General features: G+C 51.2%; 2 protein-coding genes across 2 annotated transcripts; one reads left to right on the top strand and one right to left on the bottom strand.

Moving 5' to 3' along the window:
* Positions 1 to 7,093: 7,093 nt before the first annotated feature.
* On the bottom strand, positions 7,094 to 7,681 carry MIND_01432900 (uncharacterized protein; the record flags this gene model as incomplete). The annotated part of the gene is made up of 2 exons (XM_037370708.1): positions 7,094 to 7,551; positions 7,594 to 7,681. 2 exons carry the CDS (start codon positions 7,679 to 7,681, stop codon positions 7,094 to 7,096), a joined length of 546 nt encoding a protein of 181 aa, XP_037212886.1.
* Positions 7,682 to 8,811: 1,130 nt separating this feature from the next.
* Positions 8,812 to 10,373, top strand: MIND_01432800 (uncharacterized protein; the record flags this gene model as incomplete). The annotated part of the gene is made up of 4 exons (XM_037370707.1): positions 8,812 to 8,855; positions 8,908 to 9,216; positions 9,268 to 9,862; positions 9,909 to 10,373. 4 exons carry the CDS (start codon positions 8,812 to 8,814, stop codon positions 10,371 to 10,373), a joined length of 1,413 nt encoding a protein of 470 aa, XP_037212885.1.
* Positions 10,374 to 12,172: the final 1,799 nt, after the last annotated feature.

Here is a 12,172-nt window from a genome sequence, read left to right as displayed (position 1 = left end):
GAATTAACCAGACAAATCACTCCACCAACTAAGAACGGCCATGCACCACCACCCATAAAATCATGAAAGAGCTATCAATCTGTCAATCCTAGTTATGTCTGGACCTGGTGAGTTTCCCGTGTTGAGTCAAATTAAGCCGCAGGCTCCCATTTTTCAAGTCTCTAAATGCTTTCACATTAGAGGTGGACTATACCTTAAGCCGCTGTGGAAGCGACCCATCTCCATCTAGTCTCTGAACCTTTTCCGTGGGCAGTTAGTAACTGCCGGTAGGAACTTGGCTGCGGATTGTCCATTGTTAACATCTCTTAAGATTTTAACCATGCCCGAGGCAATTAACCTGGTGCTTACTGCCCGTTTCCGAGTAGTAAGCGGTACTCAAGAGCTTTAGGAGTTTCCCGCAATTTGAAGATGTCGCCTTCAGTTTTCTGAAGACTAGCATTTAAGATTTGTTTTACAAGGGCAGCCTTACTTATAAGTAAGCAGTCTCATTACATGTGGACCTGACTCTATTCACTACCCTAGCCAGCAACAGAGCCTAATGATAGTCCTAGTATCAGCTTATTAAATACATTCGTTATTTGAAAAAAAAATTAAATTCTTTATAAAAGAAAAGACTACTAATAGTCTCATTACATAATCATATACCATTATACACATGTGATTAATAACTTATATTTTATAGCATTAATATTGGATGGTCTTGCTTGTGAACTCTGTATTGTGGCTTTCATTTAGATTATTGATTGCTGACCATCAGACTGGTGTTGTTTAGAATGAACAGAAAAGAAACCAGTAGCAAAAGGAAAAAAAGTGCACCAAGTAAGAATTGAACCTAAAGCTATCAAATTGATGCCTAAAGCTTCCATGAGCCACAGCCTGACACAGCAAGATGCTTTGACAAACCGGGTTCCTATCATCATCTGCCCTCCTGCCATAACAGGAAATTGAACACCTCACATGATCATTGTTGATCAGTGGAGGGTTCCATTATGCTGGCAGGAGGGCTGGTGGACAGTTCCATCACCAGGGGTGGAGGGCTGGTGGAGGTTTCCATGGTGGAGCCAGCAGGGCTGGTGGAGGCATCTCCAGAGGCATGATGGATAGTCCCACTTAGCTGAGGGAAGGGTAATGGATAGTACCACAGGGAGGAAGGCCAAGCTATGGTTTGTGCCTCCCTTCCCTTGACTTCATCCACACCCCATGGCATTCTCCACAGGTGCCCTCCCCCAGACATGGCATTCTCCACCCTGGACAGGCACACCCTGGGGTTCTATCCACCCAGCTTCCCTCAGGCCTGTGGAACAATCCTCTCCCTCCTGGCTGGGACAGTGGCTCCCTCCATGTCGCGTCGCGTCGCGTCACGGTCACAAGCTGTTTAGGTAAGACAATACATCTATGAACAGATAAGACTGTCTACTTATGGTTGGCTTAATTCCTTTTTCCAACATAATCTGCAGGCATAAACTAATCATACACAGGACAGCCATCCAGGTGGCCCAGAATCGTGTTGCGGTCACGGGACATGTTGCGTCGCGTCGCAGTCATGGGTCCCAGCAAGCAAACTTCTTCTTATCTAGACAACCCACGATCCTGTCGCGGTCACGGGATATGTCGCGTCGCATCGCGGTCATGGGCGCAAACTTCTTTTCCTCCAGGGGGCCCACGATCATCGTATCGCGGTCACGGGACGTGTCGCGTCGCGTCGCGGTCATGGGACCTCAGTCACTCTGAACGAACACGCTTTTAGCATAGCTTATGGGAATACATTCAGGTAATAAAAAAGTCATTGTCATCTTCTTCTCCTCCAGCTTCCCCATCTTCTTCTACAACTCCCCGATCCAACAGGCTCAGAACTGGAATGAGTGCTGGATCATCTTCCGCATCTTCCTCCAAGACTCCTTCACTCCCTGAATCTGAACCTCCATCCTCGGTTTCTGCTGGAGGGAGCCTTGCTAATCGCGCTCTCAAGATCACATCACTTGATGGACCCCAGTCTGGGACACCAGGTGGCACGACCAACGAGTCGAGTGAGCGCTTCCACTTCAATAATAGATCGAGGAGGAATTCACGCCGACAGAGAAGCTGATAACCCAAGGGCTCTAAGGATAATAAGGACTTGATAAAAACAAAGTTAAGTAACATACCTTCGTTACAATTAGCCAAAGCTTCTCCAAGAGCTGCCCACTCTGTAGAAAACCACACCCTCAGGTGTCCATGCTCGCGTCTCAACCGCTCTGACTCTTCTATCGCCCGTTGCTTGCGATGGAGCGCGAATCCACCCCCTCAGCTCAGCGTTAATTAACGCCTCAGGAAGTTCGCCGTCCTCTGGTAAGCCACCAAGTCCAACCTCCAGCCACAATGCATCGCTGGCGTCGAGGGAGAACACGTCCGATTCGTCTAACTCAAGTGGAGCAAGGGCTTTGGGCGGTGCCTTGCCACTTTTGATGAGTCTTTCTATCTTCTTGACCGAAGTGTTGTAAGTTTTCACTAGTTTTTTCAAACCAGGCTCGCGTTTCTTAATCGCAGCAGCAGCATGCTCGTTCTTCTTTTTCTCTAATTATTGTCAACTTTTGAAGATCATCCAGGAAGAAACCTCGTACCGCTGCTGGAGCGTGACGCGACGTGGGTGGCTCCTTGCATCTGCTCTTATTATAGTCTTTCTCTGCCAGATAAAACAACACAATATCTAACAGACACTCTTCAGATAAATGAAATGAGATGACGAGAAGATATGTTGGGAGTTAGTGAACATATTCTTGAGCTCCCATGACCGCGACGTGACCGGTCTCGTGACCGCGACCCGACGTGGAGGGAGCCACAATCCCAGCTAGGAGGGAGAGGGATTGTTCCACCAGCTTGAAGAAGGCTGAGTGGATAGAGCTCCCAGGGGTATCTACCCAGAGTGGAGAATGCCATAGGGTATAGAGGGAGTCAATGGATTGAACCATACCAATGGCAATATCCATAGCCTTGGTTTTCTTGATGCGGTACTATCCATTGCCCTCTGGATGATTCCATTCCCTTTCTTTTGGCTGAATGGTTCTATCCATCATGCCACTGGGGATGCCTCCACCAGCCCTGCTGGCTCCACCATGGAAACCTCCACCAGCCCTCCACCCCTGGTGATGGAACTGTCCACCAGCCCTCCTGCCAGCATAATGGAACCCTCCACTGATCAACAATGATCATGTGAGGTGTTCAATTTCCTGTTATGGCAGCAGGGCAGATGATGATAGGGACCCGGTCAAGACTTTTGTCAAAGCATCTTGCTCTGTCTGGTTGTGGCTCATGTAGGCTTTAGGTATCAATTTGATAGCTTTGGGTTCGATTCTTACTCAGTGCACTTTTTCCTTTTGCTACTGGTTTCTTGTTCATGCTCCTCCTTCCTAACAACACAGTCCTATGGTCAAGATTATGTAATAAGGCCATTTATTAGCCAGTCAAGTCCATTGGTAGTCATTTCTATAGGAGTTTCTTTTTTTTTTCCAAATAACCAATATATTTAATAAGCTGATACTAGGGCTATCATTAGGCTGTGTTGCTGGCTAGTGGAGGGAATAGGGTCAGGTCCATTGCCCTAGGATTATCTGATGAGACTGCTGACTTATAAGTAAGGCTCCAGTCAAGTTACATTTAATTTTCTGAAGAAGCTATTCATTTAATAAGCTGATACCAGAGCTATCAGCCAATACTAGGGCTATTATTGGGCTCTCTGACTGGCACTTATAGTGCAGTGAACATGGTCAGGCTCATTGCCCTAGGTAGCTACTAGATCATACAAGGTCTATCACTTAGCTAGACTGGCTCAACAATACCATAGTGGCTATGAAACAGGCAGAACCAAAGGCCTGAAAGGGGCGGCTAGGGTGGTAACCTCCACAGTATTGTGACGTGACAGGTGGGGTACCCTCCACCCCCAGTGGCAAAATCCCAGCCAGTGGAAGAGCTCCACTTTCTGGGGCCTCTTAGGTGGAGGGTTTGAGGGGGGTTGATAACCCTAAGAGGTCTAGGTTCAGGGTAGACTGAGGTGAGTAAAATGGGTTTGCCGGACGTGTTGCGAGCAGCAGCTTGTGGAACAAAATTCTTTTCAAGCCATTCACTGCCCAGGACATTATCTGTCCACCCATTCTCCGACATTGATACACTGTACAACTCTTCAGTTTGCAAATTCATACCAGGCAGAATAGACCTACATCACACCCTCCTCCTCAAACCATTCAGGACAGAATTCCTTCCCAGAGAACACAAAACCTGGCTTGAGAGCAGTTCCGTCCGCCGAGACACACTCGATGATAGTTACAAGCTCAAGATTACCACTGCGAAAGCGGTATGAAGTCCGAGCATCCTTATTCTTCGCTAGAAAGTACTTCCGGCTGCTAGCCTTCTTCCCGCCCCCACGCTGCACACCCTTCTCATCCATGTTGTACACATTTTCAATAGGAATGTCATTGTCATCAATGTTCTTCTTCAGCATCTCGAAGTAACGGCCAACGACAGGGCGATTAAAGGCTTGAGCTCGTTTGGGGTCCAGCGCAGCGACTTTGCCTAATGTGATGTTGGGATTGCGGTCCAAAAAATCCCGAAGCCAGGTCTTGCTTGGTACCCGACCAACCATGTTATTGACGATTGAACGGACAGTTGACTTGTCGACTGGATGGCCTGTGGCAGCCAAGAAAATAAGCCAATCAACCAGTGCAGTCATGATGCATTTCAAGTTCGTAGCCTCAACGACAAGGAGTAGAACTCGACTACAACACGCGTACACAACACAAACATAATCTAAGGTCTAAAGAGTGTGCGAGACACGGGCAGTACAGGTGCGTGTCTATGCGTTCAAGTCGCTGGTGTTCGCGTTCTCATCTGTTGCAGGCCCAGCTCTGAGCGTCCAGCCCGTTTCTTCCTCCCTCGGGGCCTCGAGGGCGTGAAAGTAGGCTGTGTCGAGGCCTTGAAGCCTTTAAATTTGTATCACAGAAATTCCGCCAATTTCGGTGGCGTGAAGCGCCGCATGCAGGGCGACTCGAACGAGCAGCTTAAAAGTGGTTGGCACACCCTCAAACGTCAGCATTACGCTGACCACAGCGCGCGTTGCGTTCCGGCACACAATCCGCAACGGGAGGGAATATGGTGGTTGCCACTGGTTGGTCGATATTGGGCACGGCTGCGAACAGCAATGCTGCAAGGGCGAAGTTGCGAGGTTCAGGATGCCTGAAAGGCTTGCCAAATCGTGCGCTGGATGTTGTGTCTCATTGCCATTTTCGGCGCAAAACAGGGCGATGCGCAACAATGGTAGACAAACCGAGTGGGGTTGTCGTGGCCAACATAAAGAGCAACTGCCGTTTTTGTCGACAGAAGATGCCTTGTGACCCGCCGAACAAGACGCTCTGCACACCCCCTGCAACGCCAATGTTAGTGAAGACTTTGGTTATGGTCGCCACATGGTCAGAGTTTCGCGTGAAGGCGGCGATGGACGCAGCCTCCTCGGTGCAGACTGGGTCTTCCGGCGGTCGGCGAATGGTGTGAACCCAAACTTGTTGCTGCGCAATTAGTTTTTGGGCCTTTACCAGAGCTTCGGCCTCGGAAGGGGCGGAGTCCGCAGCAAACCTGTAAGCGCAGTCAACAAGGGTGTGAGATAGCAGCACTGAAATGAGCCGTACCAGTCGCCGGTCGCGGCACTAGTTGTTGCATGCCCTTTGGATTACGCATAGCTACGCTGGGTTTCGAGTTTTCCAACGAGCGGAGCAGCGCAGAGCGGCAATAGCCTCAAGCATCTGCGAGAGCTATCTTCATCGCTGTAGTCGTCAATGAGAGGATTCATGGTGAGTAGCGATTGGGTTTCTGGGGGACATAACGACGTTCCTGTGCCTTTTATACCTTTCGCCACAATGTACACGCGGCCTTCGACGACCTTCGATGGCATTCTGGTGACTCCATGTTGTCAGGGGACGCGCGTCGCGAGGCGATGCCGAATGACTCCGTGTGTGGGTCCGTCGTGGGGCGATGCTTGAACGAACAATTAATGACTGCGTGTGTGTGTGCAGCAGTGTGTTGTTCCCACCTGTCTTGACTCACCGTTTGCGGGCAGACCTTCCTGCAACTCAACGCATTAGTTGTGGCGGAAACGCGGCGTTACGCGTGGCGTCGGGTCGATGTGCCAACTGGAGGATATAGAGCAATAGTATTAAACACCAGAGTATAGTCACGATTTTGAGTCCCAAAACTTGTGCGAAGGGCGTCAACACAATTGGAGTAGGCGAGCAGATCACGCACCGAGAGCAGTTTCAACAACAAGCACTCCTTGGTCACCTGCGCCCTGGCTTGCTGGACTCGAACTGGGCTATAGTCATTCATTGCGAGGACACAATCGTACTCGGCGCGCTACGCCGTGCTGCAGTATACGCGGAAGGCTCAGCATGGCTGACGACTTGAGTTAGTTCATCTCTGGGCAAAGAGGACAACGACGCACCTGCTTTTCGCCTCGCCATCCACACCCACTCCGATTGGGTTGCTTGGCTCAAAACCGCAGGCTATTTTGAGACTCTTCAAGTGAAAAAGCAATAGCGTACCTAGCTATGCTTGCCATGGTAGACGGCCACGCGCCGCCACGGTCCACCTCTCCCGCCCACACTGCTCTCCGCCTCCGTCCTCCTCTTCCGACAGAACCACAGGATAATGTTGACGACGTCACAGTCCAGCATGGGATGCGCAAGCAGGAGGGAAAGGTGGTGGAAAAGAAGCAAGGTCGGGCTGTGATTGATGTGCGGCGCACGGACCAGCGGTGATCGCACTGTCACGTCAAATGCAGCTTGTTCTCAGCCACCATCTGCTGCGCCGACGTCCCGCATGCGCCGCGCGGTCCTGCTAAGTATCGCATCCGACGAGCTGTTGGTGCGCTCTTGCTGACCTTTGTCTCCCGTTGTCCTAGCTAATCTGGTTTTTAGCCAAAACACGTCGTTGGACCCCGACACACCACACACTGGCACTCTTCCGAGTCTTCCCGAAGGCAATGTCGTTCTTCTGGGCGAATCCCCCCCAGGGTCGGGACACGCTGGAAGCGTACATTTTCCAGTAATCCCTCCCTCGTTCACTCTGGTCCTCACTGTTTGTTGTTAGTGAGATCGAGAGCATGAGGATGGCGCGTTCGACGCGTGCCGTGGAAATCCTTGTCGATCAGATCATTTTCCCACGGGCCCAGGAACCGGCAGATATGCGCGGAAGCGAATCGAGTGATGCAGAAAGGAGAACCTTCGCTTGGAGATGTGCTGTGAGACGAGGAGGAGGAGTCGGCGATGAAGGGAGGAGGAGGAACAGCTACCGCGCCGACTGCTGGCCTTGTTGCCTCAGAAGTCGATGTCGCAAGCAAGGCTTCAGCGTGACCGGGTTCACAGCAGCGGTCAAAACCAGCCTTGAGGGATTGCGTCGGCCGTGCCAACGAGCGGGGGCGTTGAATACGCTGGAGCAACTCGAGGCTCACGCGAGAGCCAGAGAAAGAGGGGATTTGGGAAGTCGGCGCACGACGCACGTGCTGCAGCGTTATCGTAAGGGCGCTAAAGCCTACTCAGGAAACCAGGAAGTCGGTGTTGGAGGACCAGGCACCTTGGTCCAAGTCAGATCCAGAATCGATGACGCGGACTACGCACCGGTGACGAGAAGAGCCCGCGCTGAAGGAAGCAGGGCAGCGCATCGAGTCGGGGCCGCCCAACGGAGCGCCTACCCAGCGCTGGTCATCATGGAGAGGAAGACAGAGTGATACGCATCCGTCACGGCGTTACGCCGAGCCGAGAGCCGATCAGCGCTCACACGCTCTCTCAGCGCCTCCACGACGACACCCAGTGCAGCCCGCGCATCCAGCGCGGTACGGGACGGATACGCAGGCGGGCTGGTGTGGGTCTTTGGTAAGCCTATGGCCTTGTTTTCAGCTCCGAGCCACGCTGATTCGACTCGTCCACAGGGCTACTCATAAGGTCTACTGATTTGCGCTACAGTGGGCAATTAAACCTTCTGTATAGTGCGACACGGCCAGCTTGGCGGATGGAAGAGCTCACATGACTCCGGGGAGGATCGTCAGTGACAGGACTCAGTGTGCCCACCGTTGACCAACTGCAGCGTCATCGGCATCGGAAGAGCGTTAGCAGCAAGCGAGCGGGGGTCGATCTCGCGATAGTAAAGTGCGTCTCCCAGCCAAGTCCTTTCCGTCCCCCGTTCTTCGTCGCTGACAAACGCCAGCGTGCCGTGCCATCCCAGTCAGGCCCGATGCGCCATGCTGCCCGCGTCTTATAATGCGGTGGGCATGCTATAAGACGTGTTGCCAACGGTGACTGCTCCCTTCTCGACCGCATGACAGCTCCCACTCGAAAACATGTTGCTTTTTCCAATTTCCGATCACAAGATCACCTACGGGTCGCTTGTTCTCTCCCTTTCTCCTCCCCGCCGTTTCCCCACTGGCATCGCCGCCCTCATTTCCAGCACTAGCTCCAGCGTTTCCAACGTGTTCCGCCTGAACACGTACATACGCTGGCGGCACACTCGGTCTTTCAAACTCTGCGCCGCTGTAGCTTCCTGCCGCCTTTGCACCGTCATCCCAGCCACTTCCAGCCGTCAAAGTTGAATCCCCAACTAGGGTGTCCCAATGCGGCTCTACTGCCATTGCTGTCCGCATGAGGCGCGTTCGACCCCGCGCAGCGACGTGCGATTTGCTGTTTCGGCACTGACTTGTCTTTTTTTGTTCTTACTAGTACCCGCGCTGCATGGGTTCAGTCCGGATCCACATCCCGTCCTCAGTCGGAGTCATGAAAGACAAGAAGGCCACTGGCAATGGCGACTGCGATGAGTCTGGTCGAGGCTGGATTCTGTCAATGGTCATTTAGATGCACAGCCTTGCGCAACTGATGCTGAAGCATGCACGTGCAGTCTAAATGGTCTGTGCGCGTCCTGCGGAAAGTCCCAAGGAATGACGCACTCTTCTTCGCTCTTCGCTTCAGCTACCATGGACGCGCTCCTCGCTGCCATCCTCTCGCAAACATCGCCCAACCTTTCTCCAGCCGGCCTCGCGGCTGTCTGTCTGGCCAATCGACGTCTTCAGCTCGCAACTGAGCCGCATCTGTATCGCAGCGTTGTGTTTGATATGGGCGACGCCAAACGGACCTCGCGGACGATGTCTTTGCTGGCAACGTTAGCTGGGAGCGCAAAGCATGCTGGATTTGTCCGCAAGGTTTATGCGTGCGTCGTTCAACTGCTCTCTCGCGGATAATGTACTTATAAAGTCAATAGGGCCAAATTCGCGGCATCTAGCGAGTTCGTCTTCACAAATATTGACCTCGTCCTTAGTGCCATCGAAAAAATGGTCCGTCTCGAGGTCCTACATTGTACCGACACCTGGGAATTCATGCTCTTCGTCATCACCTCTGGCGTCCATTTCCCTGGACTCCATACCTGTGCCATTCCGTATATCGGTCCCAGCTGCGGTACTTTTGTCGCCCGCCATTCCAACTCTCTGCGCAATTTGAGGATCCACACAAGCGCAGCACATCTCGCCTTGCGTGACACTGGCCAGCCCATACTTCAAGAGCTCTCTCTTCCACGCCTTCAAACTTTTGTCGGCCCGCCAATACTGGCAGAGCTCTGGCTGCGCCAATCCCATACACAGCTCTGCCATGTCATCCTCTCCTGCGACCGCTCAATTGGTCCTCACGTGCCAACAAAACCAGCGCTGCGCTTACTCGAGACCGCCCGATTGGAGTCATGCAGCGTCTTCGTCAGCAGCCTCAACACCAGCTTCTTGCCCGCGCTCGCGGCGCACATGCCCAAGGTCCAATTTGTAACCTTTTTACTCGATAAGACTCCGATTGCGGAGCCCGACTATGATGTGGGTAGTATTTTCTGGTTTATCAGGCTACTCACCGTCTCCACAGCGCTTCCTGTCTTCTGTGCCCGACTCTCTCCCTGCCCTGCACCGCTTGACGTCGCTCGACATCTGCATGTTTCTCACTTCTTACCCTACCAAGGACACCCCGCTTGCATCGCTCAAGCTGCGCATCCTCGGCGAACTAGCTGTCGTCCGTCGTTGGGGCCAACTGTGTCCGTTGCTCGATCACGTTCGTTTGCGCAGCGGCTGGGACTGGGTGCGGGTGCTTCCCGACCGCGGGATGTGGGGGCTCCCCAGTGGGCTCGGATACGACCACCGCTGTGGAGGAATGAATGTTGCAGAGGTCAACGATCTGCTCTTGGTGGACAAGCAGCAAGCTGCGGCGATCTCCCAGCTGCGTAAACGCGGGCCCGGCGCATTTGAGGCCGCGTTGGCAGACATGCAGCGGCGCATCGCAAACGTGGAGCGCATGCGTGCGAGACTGAATGCGTTGCTTAAGTCCTCTGTGTAGTTTTGTTGCTTGAATTCCTTGTTTGAATTGCCAGAAATTTACGGGAGATTTTCGAGGCCCTTGATTTCCAGATTGCTAGAATGTGAAGGCGGTGGTGTACCATCAGGAAAACCCAGATTTCCTAATTGGGAGCTAATTAGAATAACTTAGTGCTAAATTGGATAATATTGCTTTTGCTGCTATTTACTCATAATCCATCATAAAAACTGTTACTTTAGAAGTTATTTAGAGAAGTAGAAAAAACAAAGTTACACAGTTGTTACATAAGCATACTGTCCCATTTCGTTCAATTCAGCGGGCCTGTGACCCGTGACCGTTTGGCCGAAAGGTTCAATTCGGCCGCGGGCCGAATTTTGTGTGACCTCTTACCTAAATAGGAAATTCAGCGCGCTGGAGGCGCGAAAATTTTGAGATTTGTCCGAATTGGGACGGTTTGGGACCAAAAGAATTGGCTGTGACCCGTGACCGGCCGAAATATTTCGGCCAAAAAATCTGATGTGACCGTGACCTGCAGAATTGATTGAAATGGGTCAGTATCTATCTGACCAACAACTGACATAGAACTTGGAGCAATCATTTAACACTGTCTGGCTTGTCCATTCTCTTGGTGCCACAGGACCAAATTGTGGGAAAAGATGGACACTTCGTCGTAGGTCGTTGACAGAAATGATCTGTGCCACACAATCTATGGGTCGAGTAAGCTTGTACATTCCATGAACATCATCTGGCCTGTTCATAAACTTTGAAAAGAACTCCACATATGCAAGATGCTTGGGAGGTTGTTGATTGGGGAAAACGGAAGCCATAGTGCGATCTGATAAGCTAAAGATCAGATGAATACGTGCCACTTGATATCCTATAGAGTAAATTAGTAACTGTATAATCCAGGCAATGATCACAAACCAGAAACCCCAAGATGTTCACCCTTTCCAAGATTTACCAATGCAGTATCAAATCGACCACCAACCAAACACCCACGCTGATCGGTATATGATGGCTTCGCATGAATAACATCCAGAACCTGGAGGCTCATTTCCCATCCAAAAACATCATCGTTCCAGAATTTGACCCTTGTGAAAGGCATTGATTTTTTGAAATGGGAAAATAAAGGTCTCTATCTGAGTCGTAATTTGTCGTTTTGAGAAATCAGGATGATTGAACTGGATTATAAAGGCTGTGAAGGCCTGTCGGAACTGGGTAGCACCATACATGTGCACGACACTATCGATATGAACTCCATTTGCTGATGGAGTTTTGGTGATGTGAAGACATGAATGGCGATTGGGAGGGGAAGGTGGGCCGGACTATCGCCAAGAGATATACTTTTCGTGCCAGAGTATCTTTTCCTTCCGCTCAAGCCAAAGAGTCATTTGAAAATATTCGTCCTTTCGATTCGATGCATGATATGCGTCCTTGGCAAAATCAATGAAGCCGTTCAGTGTACTCGGTGTTGTAGTTATCTGTGGTGCCATAGAGCTTAATTAATGAGCATTGATTCGTGGGAGATGTTGTGAAGCTTTGGAAAGTTAAAGTGCTCGCGAATGCCAAGGTCGATAAAGATAGATTTGTTTGAATGAAAACATCGGAGAGCATCATCAAGCTTATTGAGAGTTTCAGTGGAATGGATAGGATATTGGGACAGATAAAGGAAATCCAGAATTGCGCGGACAGCCCGAATTGGACAGCCCATTCACTCAGATTTGCTCGCAAAACCTGGGCAGTTGCCCACCGCTGTGGCGCGAAAAATTGGGCAGTTGCTCATGACAAAGCATGGAGGTCATTTTGTCACTCATGTTACA

Source organism: Mycena indigotica (assembly GCF_014461135.1).
Source record: "Mycena indigotica strain 171206Taipei chromosome Unknown Mind.scaff0025, whole genome shotgun sequence".
NCBI classification, from domain to species: domain Eukaryota; kingdom Fungi; phylum Basidiomycota; class Agaricomycetes; order Agaricales; family Mycenaceae; genus Mycena; species Mycena indigotica.
Note: the sequence above shows the minus strand (reverse complement) of the source record. Positions and strands in the feature narration are given on the sequence as shown.